The sequence below is a fragment of the Blennius ocellaris genome (genome assembly GCF_963422515.1).
Source record: "Blennius ocellaris genome assembly, chromosome: 18".
NCBI lineage: Eukaryota > Metazoa > Chordata > Actinopteri > Blenniiformes > Blenniidae > Blennius > Blennius ocellaris.
This window is the reverse complement of record NC_137667.1, coordinates 8,884,147-8,908,673: the sequence shown is the minus strand read 5'-3', so window position 1 is coordinate 8,908,673 and position 24,527 is coordinate 8,884,147. Positions and strand designations below refer to the sequence as shown.

Here is a 24,527-nt window from a genome sequence, read left to right as displayed (position 1 = left end):
CATGCACGCACTATCGCGCGCGCGCACACACACGCACACACACACACACACACAGAGAGCTCTCATTTGGCTGATTGGAGCACACCTGAGTAATATTAATCCATGGCAAGTATTTAAAATACTTAAAAATATATGTTTATATATTATTATTTATTCGAGTAGCGTATCAACAAAACACAAGCCGCAAAAGAAAAGAAAATTAATACAAAGTTCACTGACCTTATGAAAATCCTTTTTTAAGGGTTGTACGAAAAAAATACAACACAAAGTAAAGGGTATGTTACCATTTAAGGATGTACACATATGCATTTAAAAGCCCAGGGTGCTATTAACAAATCATCAACTATTTCTACTTACATCCTCTACATATTTATGCAGGAAATAATTTCTATAAAGCTTTTTGATCTGAATATTTCTAACAGGATATGATATTCTCCTCGAGACCAGTGGTCACCAAACTTTTTCAAGCCAAGATCACTTTTCATGTCAGACAAATAGCAAAGATCTACCGTCCATAGTGGGCTGGGCAAAATTATTGTTTTTAAAATGATTTATCGAAGTTATTTATTTCACAATCGCAACAATCCACATTTTGTAATATTATTGATAAATATATAAAAATATACGGCAATGAATTCATTATTTGAGCTGATATCCAATGCACGCTCGCTCTACATCTTATTGGGGGTGATTGCTTGTGCACCGTGGTGGTACTATATTTGTAAGGGAAAACGCCTGAGGCTGAGTCGAGTAGAGGCGAATAGGTACTAGTGGGAAAGCGCCATAAATGGTTTTATGATACAGGGATGAAACTTGTTAACAGTTTTATCCTCTGTGAAGATATTATAGTAAATGATATTGTTTTAGTATTCGAAAGTAGTCTTGGTCTTGACTTCTTGACTCAGTCACAAAGTGAATCAATGGCTTACCTAATCTTTTTCTCTTCAATTTAAGATTCTCTTTTCCAACGTGACAATTGTTTGAAGCACATTTTCTATAAAACTATAACAAACCAATCTTCTTGGTCTTTCGTGGTCATACACCATATACCCATAGTCCAAATAACAAACTCACTGACTGTGGAGAAATTATCAAATGAATTGGAATCCTGGGCCTAATGTCTCATTCTCACCTCAAACAACACCTCCGGCTTTCTCAATGTCCATGAAGACAAAACAATGCTAACACAAATAAACAGAACACTGTGATTTGTGATATTATTTCAATCAATTATCATTTTTACATTTATCATTTGAGACAAATGTATTCTTTTATGAGGCTTCTGTTTTAAAATTTAAAAGACACAACATGTTATGAACCAGAAAAATCTATTATTTTATGATAAAATTCTGATGGTAAATGGTATGACAGTGTATGACAGTGAAATAGACTTGCCCCGTTTATTAGGGGGTGTTTTTTGTAACCGCCCTCAGCCAAGGCCATGAAGAAAGTTTATGGATGAGTCAAAGTGAAACTCCACTTATCTTTGGCCCATCAGGCAAGATCCTCTTCAGTACCAAGTAGTATTGCATTGTACTTCCATATTTCACAATAACCATAACGTCAAACTACACCAACAGTATTGTGTTGTGTCAGTGTATTAGAGCACAGCAGAGCACACAGACCTGCTGCAGCTCTGCCATTCATCTCTATTTATTAATAACGCAGTTATTTTGACTCATTTCAGATGCTGTCATTGATATGGAAACGTTGAGGAACAGAAAGCTTAACAAGGCTAATTGATATATATGTTAGTTAGACAGTTAAATATAGGAACTTGGATACTGGTTAGCCATTGTTTACACAGTCATGCATCATGACGATGATAAACATCCTGATTCAGTAATGACGTGGTGACATCATGCCATATAACCAATGTTCTATCACTTAGTTTCCTGTTTTAAATGTTTTATTTCCCATTTTCTATAATTTTATGGTTCTACTGCTATATTTGTCAGTATCTTTTTGGCACTTATTTTATGTTGGTTTTCATTAATTCCAATTTCTTTCGTACTCAAGTTGAAGTACATATTATTGAGTGTTTGAAACAACGTAGTCCTGTCCTCCACCTACACTTGCATTAATGTATGGTGAAAAGCTTGAACCGAGTAATTAAAGTGATTAAACTTTGCAGGAAGCTACTTCCCCTGTGCAACCGCCTTTGTACAGCGGTTACGACTCTTCGGTGCCGTGCGTTGAGACCAGGGTTTTTATAGATATGTTCACTTAATTTTAAAGATGTGGTTTAGTTTATTCTTTGTTTTTATTCAATCCACCATTCAATCAGTATATGCAGCGTTATCTTCATCTAGACTTATAGTGAACGGTGTTGTTGTCGTATTCCAGAGCAGTCTTAGCTTTGACACTGGCCCATTAAAGTCTTAACATTATCACAAAGTGAATCAATGGCCTACCTAATCTCTTTATCTTTAATTTCAGATTCTCTTTTCTGACAGGACAGGAGCACATTTTCTCTAAAACTATAACAAATCAATTTTCTTCATCTTTTGTGGTCATAGACCATATATCCACAGTCCAAATAACAAACTTTTATTAAAGTTCTATACGAAACAATGGAAAAACATGTTTAATCTGTATTCATGTTTACTTTATTGCAATAAAAACAATGGATAGTATTAAACGATGCACACAGTTAGGTGGTAAACACGCCACATGCTGTGATTTTACAGTCATATTTGGGCCTTTCGATGCAAGTTGGGGCATCTTCTAATTTCCTGAGGACGTCAACACCCTCGACCACTTGACTAGGAGAGAAAACAAAGACATCAGACCTCAACAATCATACAAACAGGAAGTGACATGTCACAGAAAGTAAGAATTAGGCGGTGCAAACCCAAAGGCAACGTAGGTCTTGTCCATCCAGGGTGTTGGCTGCAGGGTGATGTAGAATTGGGAACCGTTGGTGTGGGGACCCTTATTTGCCATTCCCAGAATGCCTCGCTTAGAGTGAGGAATAGCAAAACTCTCATCTACAATGGGAAACAAACACACACTCAGGTGACTATAGACTGTGTAAATATACATGTATACATGACTGTGTACAGTGTGATATGATAGTGATATTGTGAATTTCCAGCGACGGCTTGTTCTTGTACCTTCAAAAGTTGATCCATAGATCGACTCGCCCCCGTCACCCTTTCTCTCTGATGAGATATCTGACAAATTGGGATGCACATTTTCCACATGATGAGACCAAACACATTTTTTCAGAAACCAATTCCAAGACAGTTTGGATTATTTGATTTAATTCACAGTGTTTGTGAGAAAAAGGCATATAAAATTGGCCATGATGAGCATTCATTCACAGGACTTTATATCATTATGGATTTTTATTGATTTGTATTCAAGCCATTGTATTCATAGTAAACTAGTTGGCCCATAACGCACCTCCACCTTGCACCCAGCCATTGGGAACAATCCGGTGAAACAGGGAGCCCTTATAGCAGAGCGTCAGGCCACTCGACGACGATCCTCTCTCGCCGGTGCACAGGGCCTCGAAGTTCTCTGATGTCTTTGGACACACATCTGAGAACAGCTGAGGAGGTGAAGACAATGTGTTCCAATCACATGGTTTAGTGGTGCGGCTGTATTACCTTTGAAGGCAGCCACTCACTGACTGAGGACAAATTCTCATCTGAATTTGAATCCTGAGCCTAATGTGTCATCCTCACCTCAAACAATAACTTCCCCACTGCTTCTCCGGCAATCTCGATGTCCATGAAGACAAAGCGATGCTACAATAAATAAACAGAATACTGTGATAAGCGTGCAATAAGTAATCATATTCAGTTACCATTTGCATAAATGTATTCTTTTGTTAAAAGTTAAAACGCACGAGATGCTATGAACCAGAAAATAAATTATTTTATGATTAAATGATCGACACAAATAAAAATTGGCTTCTTGATATTAATATGACAGTGAAATAGACTTGCCCCGGTTTTTAGGAGGTGTTTTTTGTAGCCGTCCTCAGCCAAGGCCACGTAGAAAGCTTGCGGATGAGTCAACGTGAAATCCCACTTATCGTTGGCCCAGCAGGCGAGATCCTCCTCAGTACCAAGGAGTTGGCCGTTCAGAAAGCACATCAGGCTGCTGGAGTAGTCCCACACGTCACCACCCAGCTCCTTGAATCACACGTTTGGAACAACTGGAGTATTGTTCTTCCATGTTTCACAATAACCATAACATCAAACTACACCAACAGTATTGTGTTGTGTCTGTGTATTAGAGCACAGCAGAGCACACAGACCTGCTGCAGCTCTGCCATTTATCTCTATTTATTAATAACAGTTACTTTCACTCATTTCAGATGCTGTCATTGATATGGAAACATTGAGGAACAAAAAGCTTAACAAGGCCAATTGATATATATGTTGGTTATACAGTAAATTATAGAAACTTGGATACTGGCTAGCCATTGTTTACACAGTCATGCATCATGACGATAGTAAACATCCTGATTCAGTAATCACGTGGTGACATCATAGTTAATACATACAACCAAATGCTCTATTACTAAGTTTCCTGTTTTAAATGTTTCATTTCCCCTTTTCTATAGTTTTATAGTTCTACTGCTATATTTGTCAGTGACTTTTTGGCATTTGCTGTTTCGATTCAAAAAGGAGCTTTTATCAATATACTCGACATATTTTATGTTGGTTTTCATTCATTCCATTTTTTTTCAAGACTCCTGGTTTTACATGAGTTTTCACCAAAATTAAAGTATGTATTGTTGAGGTTTTGAAACGATGTATTTCCATCCTCCACCTACTTGTATTAATTTAGGGCGACTTGCCAGAAGAACATTTTTCAAATGAGTATCCAAACTATGAGGAAATGTGCTCAGAGAGGAAGGTGATGCCCTGATGTTTTAGAGGACCGATTTGTAGGGTGAATAGCCTACAAACTGCACTGCAGACTTTAAACAGAACAATGCTGATATTATTGTTGATGGTCAAAGCACTCTTATCATAAAGTGAAAGGATAAATACGACAGATAAATATAACAAACATTTTCCACTCGACATCCTACCATTTTCTTTCTGCACAGGTATGTGTTCCAGTCTAATTCAAACAGCGGTTGTAATTCGGGCTCCAGAAAGGCCTCAGGAAACTTCCGCTTCAGTCCCTGTCATGAAGGCCCAGCAGACAGCTGTTTTTGAATGCAGAAGTGAAAATAAACCATGAAACTTAACAGGACAAAAACATGAAGGTGTTGGTTTACCTCTGCAGTACTTTTGGCAGCGTGGAAACAAGGTTCTTTGATCAGACCTACAATTTCTAGTTGTATTTTAGGATCCATGATTAAAGGTACAGCTGGGGGGGAAAAAGATAGGGAAGGAGATAGTAGGGTCTATTCGAATGTCGTCTAAATCTGTAAACATGACAGTGGTAGCCATGGTAACTAGTCGCTTGAATATGACGTCGGTAAAAGAGAAGTTCGGTATCAGTCCATTTTGTTAATGTTCCCTTTCTGTCCACTTGTGTTCGTTTTGCAATGAAATAATTTGAGTCATAGACAAAATATTCTCTATATTTAAAGCATATTTACTGAATTTATTCTTGTTTTGATCTGTCTTCGGGTGCAGAAAAACGTTTCACGGGGTAAAAAAGGAAGCGAAGAACACTCTCTGAAAATGGAATGGGACGCGGCCCGGAGGGCGCCAGCGTTTGAACCGGTCGAGTCGTTTTCTTCCATTTTTGTTGTTGTTGTGAACTTCTGAGTTGGGTAGTATCTGTTTTTCCCCCTGCTTGTTTCGTTTCGTTTCGCGTGTCAAAAGCAATTTATCTGTGGCCATGGGCGTCCACGAGTTGTGGTCCATCGTCGAGCCGGTCCGTGAGTCGGTGCCGCTGTACGGTTTGAGCGGAAAGACGCTGGCCGTGGACCTCAGTCTCTGGGTGTGCGAGGCCCAGCACGTCCAGGCCATGATGGGCAGAGTCACGAAGCCCCACCTCAGGTAAAAAAAAACCCCAGCTTATTACATCTTATCATTAATGTTTCCACCCTTGTGTGTCGCTGCACGTCAACCAGTCGCTCCAATGCGGTGTTGCTTTGCCTAGGAATCTGTTCTTCAGGGTGTCCTCCCTCACTCTGATGGGCGTCAAACTTGTCTTCGTCGTGGAAGGAGAAGCTCCCAAAATAAAGGCCGAAACCATGAACAAGAGGACACAAGCAAGATATGGAGGATTCAAAAGGGCTGCGACTTCTTCGAAACCTGCAGCAAACCCCAGCAGGGGGCGCTTTAAGGCTGTACTCCGGGAGGTTTGCTGCTCTATTTACTCCTGTTGATCACAGGTGGTCGTGATGAGTTGTTATCACACCTTATGTGTCCTCTCTCCTGTGCTTCTGTTTCCTCTCTCCTGTACCTCTGTTTCCTCTCTCCCGTCTGCAGTGTGCAGAGATGCTGGACTACCTGGGCGTACCTTGGGTGACCGCCGCAGGGGAGGCTGAGGCCATGTGCGCTTACCTGGACTCACAAGGCCTGGTGGATGGCTGCATCACCAACGATGGGGATGTCTTTCTCTACGGGGCCCGGACGGTCTACAGAAACTTCAATATTAACAGTAAAGTATGTTTCAGCAAGTGTTTTTTTTTTGCTGACGCTACACCTTGTCATGTCGTCTTTGTAAACGCTCCCACTGACATCATTAATGTGACGCAGCGTGTGACTAATTCAGCTTCAATTTTATTTCCATTGTGTCAAATACAACACAGTCATTTCAAGGCACTTTAACAGATAAACATAATTCCACACAAGTAAACATAGGCAACAGTGTAAAGTCAAAAACCCCTTTTTGCAGAACCAAGCGTTGTGATGTTTCAGTTGGGGTATGGGTATAATAAGAGAGAAAATGATAGGACAGAGAGGAACAAGCAAACAGACATGAATCCACTTGTTGCAGAAATGATGATGAGGGGGAAAGAGGCTCAGACTACGAACTTTTAAACATTCGATATGGTACAACAGAACATGTTTTAACTGCTTGCTGGGACTGCGAGGAAACTTAAGAACATGAACCATGATGAACGGAAGAAGCTTTTCTCACTGTGTGTTCATTTCTTTGTGGTTGAAACCTCCAGGACCCTCAGGTTGATTGTTACCAGACCACTCATGTGCAGTCGGAGCTGCATCTGTCCAGAGAAAACCTCGTTGGCTTGGCGATTCTCCTCGGCTGTGATTATATCCCAAAGGTGGGAGAAACACTTCAACCTGAAAAATCCCCAAAATAATACCGACATGGATGAACTTTACCAACTGTATATTTCTATGCTTCCTGAAGGGCATACCTGGTGTGGGAAGAGAGCAGGCCCTGAGGCTCATACAGACTCTTAAAGGACAATCTCTTTTGCAGCGGTAGCTTGTTTTCTTGTCTTTTAAGCGCTGACATCTTAAGTGACTGAATGAGGCGCTCTCTTAAGTCTTTGCTCAACCACTTCAGGTTCACAGACTGGAAGGAGGAGATTACAGATGTTTCTGGAGGAGTTGTGAAGAAGGTTTCTCACTGCAACATATGTCGACATCCTGGTGAGTGGAGGTTTGTTTTGCCTCCGAAACGTGAAGAAAACAAACGCAAACTGGAGCGGGAAGACATCTGTCACATTTAAAGGCATTTAGCTTAAGATAACCGTGCACCATTGTTCAAAGGTTTTAGTATTGCAAAGTTAGAATTGAATAGAATTTTCTTATTTGATTCCTCATTAATCTATCCCCCCATTATAGTTCTTATTACATCAGTAATGTAATGATAACAACTGTGCTCTGCTTCAGACAAAATGTTAATGGTTCTCCCTGGTGATAAAGTAACACTTATCCACAGTAATGTATCTAAGTTGAGCTTGTTTGCGTTTTATTCACATTATTTGTCACTGACTTTTGGAATTTGGGGATTTTGTCAAATGTTCCTCCCCCTGTCTTGTTCAGGCTCTGCAAAGGCACATGAGCGCGGCGGCTGCACGCTCTGTCACAGCCAGCGATTCTGCCAACCTCAAGACTTTGACTACCAGTGCCCCTGTGACTGGCACCGCTACGAAAAGACTCGCCAGGAATTGTCCCTTGAGGCAAACGTCAAGAGGTACGCGGCGCCTCGCTGGTTTATTGCTTTCTTAAATTAGTCAACGGGAGATATGGCTTTCCCAGCACGGGCAAAGTGAGAACATGCATCTGGCTGTGGTCTCCTACTAAAGTCTTCCATCACTCAAGTCCATTTGCCAATTGCATGTCAATGGATCCAAATGTCATCAAATTTGCTATTTCAATTAAATTTTCAATTACTGAGGTCTGTTTGCTGTGAAGACTCAGAATGGGAGTTTTCCACCATACAGTTTATCGTTAAAAATTCAAAGTGCTGCTTTGTTTTTCAGGAAAACCCTGGCAAGTCAACAGTTCCCCTTCACAGAGGTGAAGCTGATTTCATTAGTTCATTATATCGTCTGCTGGTTTGATAATCTGTGCATTTATTTAATTCTTGAGGAACTTTTTGCAGATCATCAGTGAGTTTCTGGTTTCCAAAGACAAGCCGGTGTCATATTTCAAAAGGAGGCAGCCAAATATGTTGCTGATGCAGGTAATCCATTTAAAAGTCATTATTAGGTTGTTGTTGTTTTTTTATTGTGCTACGACGGGTTCAGTGAGCTGCATGGCAACGTTTGTGTCTTCTCTCTAGAAATTTGCGCATGACAAGATGGAGTGGCCGGAACACTACACCAGTGAAAAGGTTTTGATCTTGATGACCTACAGCGAGCTGATGAACAGAAAATACGGACGAGGCGCGTCCTCTCAAGTCCAACCAGTCCGGTAGTCCAAGTGGTTCACAAAGTTCTTAAAAATTACTTTTTGTTGCACGTGCTGGGAAATATAAACCACAATATTTCTTCATTCCTATAAAAGGATCCTGAAGCCGAGGGTGAGGAATGGCATCGCTTGCTTCGAGGTCATCTGGAGACCACCAGGTTGGTTCAACCCTCGTGTTCAACAGCGTCACCCCGACTTGAGTGACGCGACTGCTGCGCGGAGCTGAGGTTGGGGCGCGGGGGACCGCCCGTCGCCGGGTCGTCTGTTAGTGCCTGGCTGTGATTTGGGGTTCGGAGGTGACAGATCAGTCACAACAGTCACGAGGTGCTAAACCGGCTTCCTCCCGGAGCTGGGAAATCCTTCATATCAAAGTCCACCTCACTAACAAGCCCGTCTGACAGCAGCGGCTGGAGAAACTCCCAATCCACTAACTCGCTCCAGTTTGCCGCAATATTTATTTCGCACGTAATTCATTACAAACAATCAGTTGAGTGACTCGTCACCACAGTTCAATTGATAAACATCATGGGAATGTTTCGAAACTTGATGGAACAAGATAAACTGTCAGGACGTAATTATTCTACTAAAAACAACAAAATGATATTTGAGGCTTTTTTAAAGCGATTGAGTATGTACATTTTGTTTAAAAATATTCAAATGAATGTATAACGCCTGTATTCCATATGATAACATCACACATTATGGAACTACATTACACTTACAGTTGTATATTCAAATTTTAGTTAATTTTCTGCCTTTTTCAGTGCACCTGTAAAGGTAAGATGATTAAGTTATGTTTGTCTCTGTGGAATTGATATCGGGTGTTTTTAATTACTGATCACATAAATTGGGTATTTAGTAATCAAATAAGTTTTTTTTATGTTTTTGTTGTTTGTTTGTTTTTTTAGATAAGATTATTTATTCAAATGAGGATAGCATCTAAAACTTTTATAGCTTTTTTGTAGCTACTTTTATAGTTTGATTATTTTCCTTTTTCAGCGGTTAATTAGATATTGCATGACAGGAAGCAGGACGTGATTTATAAGGGCTTCATTGTTTTGCTTTTTTGCAGAACATTTTGTGTTTCCTGAGGAGCGGCCGGCAGGAGACCCGCATGAGGTGAGGACGGTGGAGGAAGAGTCCCTGTTTCGTGTGGCCTTCCCCGAGGTGGTAGAGAGCTACCTGAGAGACAAAGCTCTGGCTGAAGACAACAAGACCAAGAGTAAGATAGCAATCCGTCACATTCACTTTAAGCGCATATTAGTCCATCTATAGTTAATGTTCAACAGATAACAAGCTGCGAAGAAGCATAGTGTTAACAACCAAAGCTCCCCCACTGATTTGACGAGCTCCAAGACTTCCCAAGTTTTGTTGACAAGGACGTCCTGATCAAAGGCACCTGGAGCTCCGGGTTGTTTTTTCAAGCCCGTCTATTACAGCAGCTCCGACGCCTGAAAATGTAGCGTTTGGCAGCTTGACTAGTTAACGCCGAAGGCTTTGATGCAGCTGGGAGGCGTCTGTCTCGCAGGTTGAGCCCCGCTCTCACTGGTTACTGGTGTAGAGACTCACTTCCTGGTGAGGAAGAAGAAGCTTTTCACCGGAAAGCGCCTTCTTCCTCACCAGGAAGTGAGTGTTTGGGAGTGTCCTGACATTTTCTTTCAATCTCTTTCACAGAGAAGAAATCGAAGGGTAAAAAGGAGAAGCCTGCCGAAGCCCCCGACGGCATTTCACATCTCCTGGCTCAGATGACCCTTCAGAGTTGCTCTTCAACAAACGCTTCCACTCGGCCACAACCTCTCCCGCCCGTCCGTTCAGCCACAGTCGAAACGGAGGTAGTGATTTTGGACACTCCAGTGAGCCATAAGCAGCTTAGGACGGAAAGGGAAGGCCGCGGCAGTCTGCCCGATCGCTCGGAGGCTGTCACCTCACCTTCTGTCTCTGTTGTCATCGACGCTCTGCACCTCAGTGACATCGACTGGGATGCATTGTCCTTCACATCCTCTCCAACAGGTGCGCACCACACAGCGGAGCTCCAAAATACAGAGCAGACAACCTCAAGTGATGTACGGCAGGTAGATCCAGAGCTGTCCATCATAGAGTGCTCTCTCAGGGACCGGCTGCTCATGAAGAACGCAGCCAAAACGATCAGTCGGACGGAGGTGGCCAATGATTCAATGCCAACACAGCATCACGTTGGAATATCCTCACAGATTCACAAACCTGACGGTCACCTGTTGGGGAAAGAATGTCAAGGTGACAGGAATCAGCTATTCGCAGACAAAAGCCAGCGTGCAACAAATAATGTTGGAAGAAAAGCTTTGGAAGAGCAGAAAGCATCGACGGCACAAACTGAAAGTAAGACAGAAGAAAAACCCCTTGGCTCCCAAAAGCCTCCTCAGAAATATAAATTTGTCAGAACAGCAATTTCATCTTTGGCTGTTCCGCCACAGAGGTGCCACTCCAACCCAGTTCAAGGTAATAATGGCACCAGAGTGCTGCAGGCCACTAAGAAAAGTGTTTGCATGAGCGTGTGTTCATCCAGCGAGGACAGTGACACAGAAATCCGACCAACAGGACCCCGAGGAGGAACAAAAACCAAACCCATGAACAAAAACAACGTGAAGCCTCTTTCTGTCCCGACCGCCAAGCCACACGCAAAAACTAGTCCTCCTCGTTTAAATAAAGCAGCTGCTCCACTTCTCAGGAAAGATTTAGAGCAAGGTGCATCTTTAAACCCGGAGGACGGATCTCAGGACGTCCCACCAGCTGATGTGGACAGGGATGTCTTCCTTCAGACTCCAGCATCACCTGCCGGGTGCGAGGACGACGATTCGGTGATCTGCAGCGACAGTCCGCTGCCACTGGCTGAGAGGCTGAGACTGAAGTTCATGAAGTAACCAACAAAGTTTACGACGAAATGAAAGGAACACTTGTAAGATGCAGGTTCCTCCTTTAAAAAAAACCAAAAAAAGGAAACGTGAGGTGGCAGAAAAGCAATGCAGAAACCACCATGAAAAACATCATCTGTACAAACCGATGCATACAAATTATGAAGTGCTGTCATTGGGTTTTTTATTTTAAAATCTTGTGTACGTTTCATTGTAGCCATGGCCCCATTTTCATTTGTTTTGTTTTTAAGTTTTGGTGTAACTTTGAGAATATATGACGTTTTATGTATCAAAACAATAATAAATGCATAAATTGTGGCGATGCAAGTATTAAAAAGACAGTCCTACGTGTGTTTGTTTCCCTCCACTGCTTTTTTGGACGAACTCCGTGCCGATTCACAAAGCTTGAGGGGAGAAAGCTGCGCTGCTGACCGGGATGGAGGACACTGAGCCGCTGGTTTTTACAGCTCACCAGTGTCAGTCCCCTTGATCACCAGTGAGGCCTCACACCTTCTCAGACATGAAAGGTCTGGCAGCAGCTTTGGGGACAGCTGCATCCTCTGCTCAAACTGCAAACACAACCATATAGTACCACCACAACACTCTTATTTATTTATTTATTTAAATGACATTGTGCTCCACGTACAACTTGAATTTTGAATCATTTTAAAGCAATTTTACAATTGGTAGAAAAGTTAAGTGAAACTTCATGTTTCAGTTTATAGAGAAATTTCATTCTCCTTCCAGACAGAATAAAATATTTTTTTCAGTAAGTTCATATATTGCCATGAAAAAAACCATGGCAACAACAGAGTTTTTTTTTTTTAAGGTGAAAATTTGTTTCTCTTCTGTGGGTTTTGTGGCTATTTGACTTCCAGTCTGCAGACACACGCAGGTCTTACTTGCCGGAGAGGTGTGAAGATATCAGGTGAAGCGGCATCCTCCCACTGCTTCATTAGGCAGCTCACATCAAACTGACAATTGTCGTCGAGCGGACTTTAAAGAGTAATTTCCCACAAAAGGAATCTAATTATTTTTCTTTCTATCACATTAAGCCTCTATTTAGCCTTATTCACACCACTGTGATAACCAACGACGTCCCTCTGGAAAGTCGCATGTTGGCACTTGCGGCTTTCTTTGAACTTTTTTTTTTTTTTTTTTCGCCTGAGCTGTGAACCTATAAACCTCCGGAGATCTGCTTTCGTATAAAAACGCGTTGTCAAAATCACTTTCACACAGTCTCTCTCTCGCTCTCTCGCTCTCCCCCCATGTCATTCTGTCTGGATGTCATCCTCACTGCGCTGCGTCCTGCACGTGTCCACGTGTGACATGGATCTGGACAGGATCACTGCGAAACTCCTGTCGGAGTGGGACGACCACGGGAGCGCTTTTGGAGAAAGCCACGACTCCCTCCGCTCCAACTCGGAGTCCTCCGTAGACTCCGCGTGCTCCTCGCCGGAGACGCGCTGCCCCGGCGAGCATCCGGAGACCAAAGACTTCCCCTTTGACTTTCCCACGCGTGAAGCGACTCCGGCGGCGCGGCCGAGGCAAACCAAGACGAAGATGTCCACCAAGAGGCGCGTGAAGGCCAGCGAGAGGGAGAAGATGCGCATGAGGAGCCTCGCGGAGGCCCTGCACCAGCTCCGGGACTACCTGCCGCCGGACTACAGCAAGAGGGGGCAGCCGCTGACCAAGATACAGACGCTGAAATACACAATTGAGTACATCAACAAGCTCTCGGACGTCTTGAGACGCGCGTAACGGGCGCGCAAGTGGAGCGCTTTTACGCGCCGGGTTCACTCTCAACTGGACATTTTATTTAAGTCACAAACTCAACACGCTTGTGACTCAATCGTGACATTTCACATCAGATGTTGCCCCGGGATCTTGCCTCCGTTGCCACCCCGTTGGTGTAAATAGTGTTTTACGCGCAAGTGTGTTTTGTGCATGAAGCTGCCTTTATTGAGTGTGTAGAGATAGAGCAGAAACTTGCATAAAGTTTTACTGGGTACGAAATTCAGCTTTTGTGACATTTTGTTATGTTTTATACGATTATATCGTTTTACAGACCGTGTGACAGTTTGAAATGTTTGAAAAATGTAATAAACGATGTGTGGTTTAATGATACAGTCTGACTACTTATTTATTTTGTTACTTTTCTTATTTAGACTTATTTAGACGGTTTGATTTAAATGTTCCACTGTATTTTAGTCGGATGCAGGTATTCCTCCGATTACGATGATAAATGTGATTCATATTGAGCGTGTGGCCCAGTTAATTCATGAGCCATAATTTTGCTTCTGGCTTGACGGTAATTAGCATGCGTCATCTCGTTCCTCCAATCAAAATACGAGAATATGCCGCGTCACGGCGTGACGGCAATTAAAGACCAATCAGAGAGCGGCATTTTTCTCCCAGTGGGCGTGGCCTGCGTAATGCATTCCTCACAAAGAAATCCCTAACCTGGGAGTCTGATTGAGACGCCATTTGAAAGAAACCCAACGAGCGGGAGGAAACTTTGTACATTTAAAAAAAAAGAAAATTTTTAAATAGATTTTTTATTTTTTAGCAGCCAGACAGAAAGCTATATTACTTTTTTTTTTTGAAAATCTACCTCGCGCACATCACCAGTCGAAGTAAGTCATCCCCTCGTTCCCATTCCAGCCACAGGAACGCCCCTTTATTTTCTTGCACGTCTCATCTTTATTTTGATATTCAGCCGTTTATTGCACAACTTTGTCGATTTGAAAAGTACCTATTCTGCCGTTAAATACGTTCTTGAATCGTGATTGTGACATAAGCGGGTGGTTTTTCGCTCATACCGGGACTGGATGGAGGATACGCGGTGGCACTTCCAGGAATTAGACGTCGCCCTTTTCGGGCTTTGCGCCGCGATATCGGGTGCGATGCTCGACCTTCGCTTCTGTTGGAGGGTGTTAAATAGCCTTACTGGGAGCTTGCGGTGTATTTATTACACGGGGCTCTCCCTCTCTGCTGTTAGATCAGCATTTAAGAGGGCCCACGGCAGGATCAGGGTAAAAATGTTTCCGTGACGCTCGGCGCGCCTCCACTTGAAAAATATCCGCTCCACAATGCAGACAGACCAGGCTTGTCCTTCATGTCTCCACGGTCACTGGATTTCAAGATCTATTAGCGAATCGATTAGAGACAGTGCAGAAAAAACCATGTGCTGACACGGATCCATACTGTAAATACCTTGGCCTAGGTTCTGATTCAAGCAGTGGTAACAACACACGATCAAAACTAAATACAATGCCCAATGCAATACATCTTCCACATGTACACATGACAGGCCCGGCAACATCGCCCCGGATTCACTTCAACATAATTAAAGCTTAATTTTCAGAATCCCAAAAATGGCCAGGAAGCGTCATACTGTGTAAATTCCTGCTCTGCATTTAACCCATCCTATTCATAGTCAACCTCAATTATACCTCGGTTAGATAAATATACCCTAGGCGTTAATTCCAACTGTCCATGTTTGCAGCAGGATAACCGGGATCATCTTACATCTAAAAGCACGATTTTACACATAATGATTAATGTAAGCTATAAATTTGTGTGTCATATCTCAATGCACATATAGTTTATTGTAATTTCGACATGCTCGGATGCAGCAGGATCATCTGTTTTTCAAGACTTGAAGAACCCGTTCCACTCTGTGAGCTGCAACTTTTAAAAGGAATGTGAAAAATCCTCTGTTTCTTGCCTTACTTCCACCTCCTGATTTTCACGTTGAGGCAGTACGAGTTCTGAAACTACTGAACAATGTTGCTTCGCTTTTCGTCAACTTTCATTAAGCAGTCATGCAGATTTTTTTTTCTTTCGTTTTTTTCTTGCAGTTTTCATGACGTATATTTGAAATTGTCACTCATTATTTAATATGAGAAAGTTCCTCAATCCCTCTGTAGTAATTATTCCATTGTTGTATTTATATTTTTTGAAGTGCCACATTCATCAAACTGTAAACGGGCCATTAAAGGTTTAATCGATTGCTTGAGGATCCACTCATGGAGGAGTATATTTGTTTTTGTCAAATGAAAGTTTGAGAATCAAACCGGTCAGATATTTTATCATTAGACTGTGATCTGCTTGTCATGTTTTGACACAAGTAGGAATCGTGCTTAAATGTTGGGTAAACTAGTACTTTATATTAATTATTAGTACTTAATAATGTCTCTTTTCTCTCATTCTTCCAGGTTTTAAACCTAACAATGATCCATACTCTACATCTGCTTTTTCCTGTCAGAAAGAAGTTTGTTCATTTCATCAAATTCTAATGCATAAATCTATGGGTTTTTCTTTTTTTTTCCAGATGGATGGAGACAAAGGAGAGAAGGTCACAGAAACCTCTAAAATTTCCAAGGATGAGTCTGAGAGATCGACGGCAGACTTCAAATCCAGGTCGGTCCACTTCCCGTGTTCTAATGTCATGTTCGCCATCTGGTCTCCAAAGAAACAATCAGTTGGGTTGAATTGGTAAATACAAGAGGAGAGGTCCTTGTGGAACATTTTGCTGGAGATTTAAACTGAGCAGCAATAGCTGGAGGTAAATAAATACTGCGTCTCTAATCATGGACCAGATCTTGTCGTTTTCTGCACAAATGCTGAGTAAACAAAAGGAAAATATTAACAAGCTGGAGAGAGAGGAAAAAAAGAAAGCTTGTGGATGAATGTAATTTCACCAAACTACCGATATATTTGACTTGGTGTCATACTGTCCATCTTGATCAACTTTATGAATCGGTTGTTATGAACATCGTTTCCTCTTGGACTGGAGGCACAGTGGCAATTTTCTCCCGTCTTTTTTTTTCTTCATCTTCTTCTTCAGGGGTCGCGGGGCGAGAGGTCGCTTTCGAGGGGGACGCATGAACCGAGGTGTCATGCGCGGTGGGCGGGGCATGATGAAAGCGTTCGGCCCACCGGGCCACATGAGGGGTCGGGGGAGGGATGGAGCCATGAACGGATTCGGGCCCATGAGGTTTGTTGGACGTCCCGTCAATCCGTTCCGAATGTCAATGCGTTTGCCTCACTCTCTCCCGTCGGCTTGCAGAGGAATGGGGAGGATGCGGCCTTACCCAGACCTCCGAGGTCACCGAGGTCGAGGTGGACCGATGGGCATGGGCCCCCCCCCTCCTCCTCCTCCTCCTCCACCCATGCATCTCAGAGGACCTTTCCACCCAATGCTCAGGTAACCTCCACGAACTAGTGACTTCGGTGTTCTAATCCGACTGGTTAGAAAAGTACGTTTTCCCTTCTCTGTTAGGCACCGACCCCCTCCCCCGCCCCCCCCAGGCCACCCGGCTTTCAGGGGGCGCCCGCCGCACCCTCCGGTCCGCGGCATGCCCCCGCCGGGGCCTCCGCGCCACTTCCACCCCCGAGGGCACCGAGGGTAAGACGCGTTTCACTTCTAAAGTTCAGCTTTAGCTTTTTTTTTTTACGAGCTACAATTCTTTGCGCCTCGCTTGCCACACGCTTCACATTCTTAAACTGTAAGAGATACACCGACTGCATTTCGAAGCACCTGTAAGCAAACGCGGCACCCGTCTTTCTCTCCCTTTTCCATAAGCCTCCTTCTAGAACAGTTCATTTTAAACATTAAATGTAGCATTTCACTTTCAAATGTGCAAATGTTAAGTCAGAGAGTGTTTTTTTTTTTTTTTTTTATTAAATTAGTGATAATAAAATTGAACTTGTTTCTCTTTTTGAAAGCAGACTTAACTAGTGCATGGGCTATGAAATGGACGTTTCACTGTATTTTGACTCTCCAAGATAGTCGATGAGCAGGAGAATCGCGTTTCCCACTGGAGTAGTTCAGATGGCTGCTCTTATCAGAGTGTGCCCCCTATTGGCTCAAGCCAGCGATCCAATGTGTGATTTTATCCTTTTACACAGCTACCACAATGGACCGGTCTCTCCTCCGCCTCACCCCCCACCTGGCAGGGGCCAGAGGTGGCCAGGCCCCCCTGGCGGCCGACGCTTTTAACACAGCCTGCCCTAAAATCTAAAAGCAAGCACTTTCTAACGTAGAAGGGGCCCTTTGAGCGGCGTGGTGAATGACAAAAAAACGCCCCCCCCTTTCCCAATTGTGTGTGACACAAAGTCTCTTGAGTATCTTTTTGAGTATCTCTGAAATACTCTGTGGCCAAATGTTTTGGTTATTGCTATTGTTCCAGAAATCAAGTCTCTAATGACAACTGAAGACACGTAAAAAATGACTCACAAAACACAACCATGTAAAGGCATCCTCACACTCTGTGACTGATAAACTCTGTTCAGACCATTTGACGTTGTTGAGAAAAAGATGTTAAAAATAAATATAATAAATTTGCTGTTATTAGAAGGGAGGAAGATTCCTGTTAAAGTTGATCAAATGTTCTGTGGTTCTTGTTTCGGTCACCCTGTGAGCCTTAAGAGGTTTTTTTCCCCCCTGATTCCTAATAAAGGTTACGAAGTTGGTGACACTTGTATGTTTGAAGGTGGAGGAGAAGTAATCGGCCCTCAAGCACCATGTTGGATAGTTTAGTTGACCTCTGACCTCCCCGACTTTCCCTGTTGTTACAAACAGTGCAGCGGATATGTTCAACTCTTACACGATTTTAAGTGATAAGATGAGTATTCATGAGTATTTAATTTCATATCTTTAATGTGCAGCTATTTCTAAGTTATGAATATTGCTGTTTGAAACATTCATGTTTGTCTCCAGCAATCTTTTTGTGTAATGACAAAGAAGGCATTATAAATGAGTAGGAGAATGAAAAATATCTTTATCTATATACATATTCATATATTCTATATAGTTGCTTTTATGGACAAAAGCAAATTCCATTTGTATCGGCTCAAGTTAAGGATAAGAAATTTCTCTTTACTGTGTTTTAGTTCTTTTGAAGTGTGACTTCTATATTCACTGTAATTAACATAACTTTTTGTGAACCTGTGAATGTGTTTTGAGAAACATGGAGACATGAGATAGTCTTGAAAGAAAGAAAATAAAAGTAAAAAATAAACTCAACCTCTTCTATTTTTTTATTTTATTTTGTTCATTCACAAACAAGTCTGAGACTTGTCATTACAAGCTGTAACTTTTACACAAAGCAGAGTGAATCGCATTGTAATAACTTATGTGATATTTTAGAGACAACAGGATCCAAGAATGCAAAAAAAATAGAAAATTAATCCAGGATTTGTTGCTGTTTTGGAGAACTGAGAGCCCATGTTAAACACATTATACTTTAGAATTGAATAGCAGCACAGGAAAATGGTCTATTGCACTTTTTGTAGATGAGAACCTGGAAACCGTTTCAGCCATAAAATACACACCACGTGAACTTGACTGGAGGACGCAGAGCCGCTCCACACAAACCAACACGTCACAGTTTGAAATCAGTGGTAGCATGTCTAAAAGGAGGACATCATCTTCAAAGGGTAAACACTCTGATACGACCGCGGACGTCCACGTGTCGTCTTCGCTGTGATCACAACCAGAAAGTTCAGTCATACGATTACATTTAAAAATTAGATAAGAGCTCTTATTCCAAGGTTTTTTTTTTTTTTTTTTTATCTTATCAAGTTACTTTTAAGTATTTAATCAAATAAATGGATATTTGCTCAAATTAGTGCCATAATTCACTAAATTCTATATTGCATTGGTTTTAGCAGCTCGTCCCTCCTTCAGTCACACGAAGGAAGCGTCCCAATATTCGTACCCGTTGGATACGCCGTGTGCAAAACCACTTGACGACAGAGCTCTTTGGTATTCAAACACTACCGATGCCTCACGTTGTTCCAGGCGTTCTCAAATTGTGGGTTCATTTCATGAGCTGGTCGTCCACGGAGCCTGAACCACGTCTCTTCTCACATCATGCAGGGATTCTCATGATCTTATAATAATTGGATTATAAGATATGATTGTTAAAAGGTATCCGTACCCCCCCCCCCCCCCACACACACACACACACACACACACACACACACACACACACAGATTTCCCACACTTTGAGAACCACTGGATTCTTGGTACATTGATGCTGTCCTGGAGGTGGTCAGTGAATAGACGCAGTCCAGTGTTGCACCCCCCCCCCCCCCCCCCACCCCTCTTCTTGTCTTTTTCCATCTCTTCAGCACTTTTCACTTCATGTTTGGCCTTCTTCAGCCTCGCCAGTCCCTTCTTGTTTCTCCCTCTGTGGTTGATTGTAACAGACTGACTGTTGTTGTCTCCTGAAGGGGGGGCACACAGTACAGTTAACCTCCCGGGCCCCAGGACCCCAGGCCCACCCTCACATCTCCCCCCTCCTTCACCAGCGGTGTGACACCCACGAGCTTCGGCACTTCACTCGAGAAAGGTGAGCCTCCTCTTGTGTCTTACACCCCCTCAAACCCCCCCCCCCCCCCCCCCCCCCCCCCCCTCTTTTTCAGGTACCGCAGAGTTGCTCCTGGAGTGGCACAACAGCGGATTACGGTTTAATAGGTATATGTTAAATCGTAGGCGTTGATTAAAAGTTCTTGTAAGGAAAGATGGAGCTCAATATGGCTGTAAAATCACAACAGTTAAAGAACTTAGAGAACTTAGCAGACTTAAAGCCATATTTCATCAAAAAGGAAGAAAGAAAAGCACATGAAGTAAGGTTGAATCATTTGTTGCATCATTCCTTACATGTATTCCCCCGATCTTTAAATATTTGTCTAATTTCTTCCATATATTTATTGTGTTAACCTATTTTATTTTTTTCTTGTGCTGGCAAACAGGTTGCAAGCTTGCATTTCCTTTTAGAGTAATAACAAAAGTGTTCACATTTATTATTGAATGTAGATTTCCTTGATTTTTTGGGGGAATAAAGGCAGTGTGAAGCTGTGCCGGTAAGTGTGTTTAAAGTTGAATTTGTGCAATATTAATTTTTTCCAATAAATACACTTAAGAAAATCTCATCTGTGCTTGTCTTTAATCATGAATTCACTACGTGTTGCACGTGCTCGGACGATAATGGTGCATTACACCATGAAACCATTTGTTAAATCTGTATTCAGTAGCTGGAGAGGGCGTTTCTCTGTCCTCTTTTGTATATTACGAGATCCATACGCAACTTTTTTTGTATTGCTTTTATTCAACAACATTCACAGAGGAAAACACTTATTTAAACATATTTCAGTCATGGGCGGCTTCACTGGCTGGGCTTTTCATCAGTAGGCTCTTCATTCCACATGGGCTCAAGGATGTGGTCTGGAACTTTCTCCATCGCAGTCTTGACGACGGTAAGAAAGTGAGAAGACGGGATTATTTTCACCGTTTGAGGTCTGCCCCGTGTAGATTTAGAACGAATGGAGTTGTGGTCCGTCTTACCTTTGTCACCTCCATGGCTACACCTTCGGGGAGATTCCTCTGGATGTATTCGAGGTACACCCGGGCTGTGCTGCCCGTTAGGTGAGAAAACTACACACACAGAAAAAAAAACCACAAAACAAATGAAACAACCTCGAATCATCCTGGATATCAATACTTTGATAGAAGAACAATATGCAAGTGTTAGAAAGTGTATTCAATTTGAGAATAAACATAAAATGTAACACGCAAAGGTGACATGTCAACTAAATATTTAACTCCTATTTCATTTTTATTAACTTAAGATATTGTTCATTGTTTGAGCTTAGTGTATATTCTTCATTGATCCTAACCTGTCCGCTTGCAGAGAAGATTTTACATGAAAATGAGTTGGTCAGGCTACAGCTAAGGCTGCTGAACTGCTCTGAGGGAACCTGAGGACTTACTTCGAAGACTACATTTTATAAAAAGCTGAAGCGGCTCACCTCGAAGCAGCGGTAGTGTGTCCTCATCTCATACTGGACTCTGTGCTTTTTGAAGATGTGGACCGACTTGAGGAGCGTCAACCTCTCGATGTCCTTCTTTGGTTCAGAACTGCAGCAGGGGAAAGAAGAATTCCATAAATCTGGCCCCTGAAAACAACATCGTGCAGGAGGACCAAACTGGGACTCACACTTTGCTGATGGTGACGCCCAGCTCGTTAGCCGCCATGGTGGCAAAGAACTCATAGCTGTCCAACACTGCTTTGTCATGACATTTGACCAAAACTGAAACTTTCTGGAACAAAGTGTCTGGTTCTTCTGTGACTGTAATCTTAAAAAAAAAAAAAAAAAAAAGGGCAATCAGACAAACTCCTTGTAAAAGCTCAGTGGTTTCTATTGTAGCTTCTGAGCAAGAGAACTGAAGGTACACAGACGATGGATATTTAACATTAAGTGGTTCTAATTTAGTCAAAAGTAAAGCTCGCTCCACTTACTGCTGAAGGAGAGGAGAAAACTGACTCCGTCGAGTGGAAAGACGTGCTGGGAATCAGAGGGACCTGAAACCTGCAAATCAGCAAAGCAATGATTGACATGCAGCTGCGGCCTCCTCAGACACTGCTTAAACTGTACATACAAAAAACTGTACAAACAAAAAAATGTAGTACTAGTAAACAACAAAAAAAGCAACACAATTATTTGATCCCTATAACCACTGTTCCCCTCAAACCTCCAACTTTGGTGATATTATCCACATATTTAATGTAATTTACATTTTAGTTTTTAGTTTGTTCTCTATGTCCATGACCTGTTTTTTTTCTTATTGCATTTTCTTGTTCTCCTTTATCACTCTAACTGTAACTACACAACTGTCTCTATTCCACTTGTTTATAGAAAAAGATGGTGTCTATACAGCCATCTATAGCACAACGTGGTGTGCAACACGGCTGCTATTACTAATATAAATACAATCAAACCGTAGAAAAGAGAGAAACCGCGTTGCTCACCGTGTTAAAGTACATTTCCTGAGATCTGAGAGCGCTCTCGGGCTTCTTGGTCCCTGAAATAATAAAAACGGAGTCAACACTTTGGAAGATTTGACTTTTACTTCGCTCAGTCAAAGCGTGACAGGCAACAACCACCACGGTTTGATACATGTCATGCTGGTTCACATATGCGCACAAAATCAAATGTCATATTTCATACCACATGTGAGAATCCTCTGAATATCCTTGTCAGGGCGAACACTTCACGTCTGAGAGCCATGGGCGCAGCCATTGTTTGAGGAGAAGGTGGACAGAGACAGACACGGCTGCTGCTCCTGACTGCCCCCGTGTGGCCTGGAGGGCAAAGCACAACCCTCCCAACTCAAACCTCTCGTATTAAACAAAACGCGAAATTAAAACAGATATCGTCACAATCTGGAGATACAACCCACAAATTCCATGATTTGGCGAGAATTTTGCTGGAAAAAAATAAATATAACACACATAACAAGTGTATGTGAATATGAAGCGGAGTGATTGTATGACAGGGGGAGAAAGCACCTGTGTTTTATGTGTGCGGATCATGCCGCGCTCGTGCCACTGAGACGTCTCTCCTTGTTTTTGCTTCCTCCTCGTGCAGGATCAGGCTGCTCGTGCTCAACGCCTCAGCTCTGGATGTGGGTCACGTGTGTGTCATGTGACCCAGCTGTCGGGCCCTGGCGGCTGGCAGGGTTCAGTAGCAGGCTGCGGGCAGAGGCAGCAGCAGCAGCAGCAGCAGCGGTCCGAAGCGCTGGTAAGTTCCTCCGCCTCTCTCTCTCCCTTCACGCTCCCCCGGCTTTGTTTATGCATTTATTTATTTTTACCCACTTCTACCTCCACACCACCGGAGTGTTGTTATCCCCCACTGTTGCCCCGTGGAAGCGGATAAACACGAGTTTTGGGGTTTTTTTTTTACCAGGCGGCTAACCATTAGCCGATTTTAGCGTCGGATGCAGGCGGCGGAGTGTCGGGAGCCGTTTGAGCCGCTGACCAGGGGGCTCGTAGCTCTGCTAGCGGCTCGGCTAGCCGCCGAGCTCTGCTCCTCGTTTGTGGACGAGGGCAGCGATCGTCTCTGTCGGATTATGTGTCGCGACATAAAGCGGGACGAATAAAGTCGGGCACGATTTAATCCGACATGTTTTTAATGTGTGGAGCTCCTCATCCAGCATCCAGGGCTCGGCTAGCCGCACGGCTAACGGGCAAGCGGCTCCTGCTGGGAAATGTAGCTCCGGATTAGAGCCCAGACTCCTGAACAACAGTCGGATTTATCCGGGTCGCTTGTTTATTTCGTGACAAATAGCGCAGCGACAGCCACGTTTCGATGGATTTGCAATACCAGACAATAGCTTTTTGTGGGATGCGTTGTCGCCCAGTGTGATGTTCATGTATAGTAAATAAACCGGTAAAATCTGATTGTCCTCGTCGCATCTGAGGTTAAAACTCGATTTTTTAGTGATTTCTGGGGTGTTGTGTTATTATCAGGCTGCCTGAAGGATGGAGACGACCTCGATCGTCGGTGCAGTGTTTGTCCTGTGTGTCTGTGTCGGACGGTGTTTTCTATGGCTCTTCTCGCATTACTCCTTAGCTGCGATGGTGTTCTATTTACCTATTGTCTCGCTTTTATCTTTAATTGTTCATTTATTGGGTTGACTGAGAAAGGCCGCCTTGTTAGACCAATTTAGCCTTATTAAAACAACATCTCTGACTTAATATATCTATCAATCAAGGTCTATTGGTCATTTGTCCTCATTTGGTGTATAATGTTTAGTTTCGCCTGGAAATACACATTTTATTTCATTTACTGTGTCGCTGGTTGTAATACACATGTTTAAAAAGTCATCAAACGAGAAAAAAAAGCATATTTCGTCTTTCTAAAGATCTGGACATAATTGGTATTCATTTCAGACCAACAATGACATCTTTGGGTAGTTGGTAGTGATTTCTGTTTTTGCACTTTTACAGAAGAGGCTGAACTAAGAATAAA

The 24,527-nt window shown here is 42.7% G+C and overlaps 5 protein-coding genes across 5 annotated transcripts; 3 read left to right on the top strand and 2 right to left on the bottom strand.

Annotated features, from left to right (window-relative positions):
- Positions 1–2,653: 2,653 nt before the first annotated feature.
- Positions 2,654–5,323, bottom strand: ppil6 (peptidylprolyl isomerase (cyclophilin)-like 6; the record flags this gene model as incomplete). Its single annotated transcript, XM_080514014.1, has 8 exons — positions 2,654–2,765; positions 2,855–2,990; positions 3,117–3,176; positions 3,409–3,556; positions 3,693–3,755; positions 3,957–4,145; positions 5,054–5,149; positions 5,246–5,323. 8 exons carry the CDS (start codon positions 5,321–5,323, stop codon positions 2,654–2,656), a joined length of 882 nt encoding a protein of 293 aa, XP_080370140.1.
- Positions 5,324–5,817: 494 nt separating this feature from the next.
- gen1 (GEN1 Holliday junction 5' flap endonuclease) lies at positions 5,818–11,922 on the top strand (the record flags this gene model as incomplete). The annotated part of the gene is made up of 13 exons (XM_080514013.1): positions 5,818–5,978; positions 6,082–6,283; positions 6,414–6,590; positions 7,103–7,213; positions 7,303–7,376; positions 7,462–7,547; positions 7,944–8,094; positions 8,384–8,420; positions 8,506–8,586; positions 8,686–8,816; positions 8,910–8,971; positions 9,886–10,035; positions 10,488–11,922. 13 exons carry the CDS (start codon positions 5,818–5,820, stop codon positions 11,708–11,710), a joined length of 2,646 nt encoding a protein of 881 aa, XP_080370139.1. The 3' UTR covers positions 11,711–11,922.
- Positions 11,923–12,985: 1,063 nt separating this feature from the next.
- Positions 12,986–13,462, top strand: msgn1 (mesogenin 1; the record flags this gene model as incomplete). Its single annotated transcript, XM_080514012.1, has 1 exon — positions 12,986–13,462. One exon carries the CDS (start codon positions 12,986–12,988, stop codon positions 13,460–13,462), a length of 477 nt encoding a protein of 158 aa, XP_080370138.1.
- Positions 13,463–14,262: 800 nt separating this feature from the next.
- LOC308143551 (uncharacterized protein) lies at positions 14,263–17,725 on the top strand. Its single transcript, XM_080514401.1, has 6 exons — positions 14,263–14,337; positions 16,038–16,126; positions 16,554–16,703; positions 16,776–16,913; positions 16,989–17,114; positions 17,618–17,725. Exons 2-6 carry the CDS (start codon positions 16,038–16,040, stop codon positions 17,706–17,708), a joined length of 594 nt encoding a protein of 197 aa, XP_080370527.1. The 5' UTR covers positions 14,263–14,337; the 3' UTR covers positions 17,709–17,725.
- A 3,115-nt stretch (positions 17,726–20,840) lies between these two features.
- On the bottom strand, positions 20,841–22,825 carry mrps10 (mitochondrial ribosomal protein S10). The gene is made up of 7 exons (XM_080513563.1): positions 22,725–22,825; positions 22,526–22,578; positions 22,016–22,085; positions 21,713–21,852; positions 21,525–21,633; positions 21,061–21,150; positions 20,841–20,962 (listed from the first exon to the last, which is right to left on the bottom strand). The coding sequence occupies exons 1-7, from the start codon at positions 22,794–22,796 to the stop codon at positions 20,882–20,884; spliced, it is 615 nt and encodes a 204-aa protein (XP_080369689.1). The 5' UTR covers positions 22,797–22,825; the 3' UTR covers positions 20,841–20,881.
- Positions 22,826–24,527: the final 1,702 nt, after the last annotated feature.

Coding starts and splice junctions, on each gene's coding strand:
- mrps10 (XM_080513563.1), bottom strand. CDS start 22,796: ATGGCTGCGCCCATGGCTCTCAGACGTGAAGTGTTCGCCCTGACAAGG. Junction 21,634..21,712: donor GGCGTCACCATCAGCAAAGT/GTGAGTCCCAGT, acceptor CCCCTGCTGCAG/TTCTGAACCAAAGAAGGACA. Junction 21,151..21,524: donor CACACTACCGCTGCTTCGAG/GTGAGCCGCTTC, acceptor CTGTGTGTGTAG/TTTTCTCACCTAACGGGCAG.
- LOC308143551 (XM_080514401.1), top strand. CDS start 16,038: ATGGATGGAGACAAAGGAGAGAAGGTCACAGAAACCTCTAAAATTTCC. Junction 16,127..16,553: donor ACGGCAGACTTCAAATCCAG/GTCGGTCCACTT, acceptor CTTCTTCTTCAG/GGGTCGCGGGGCGAGAGGTC. Junction 17,115..17,617: donor CACCCCCGAGGGCACCGAGG/GTAAGACGCGTT, acceptor CCTTTTACACAG/CTACCACAATGGACCGGTCT.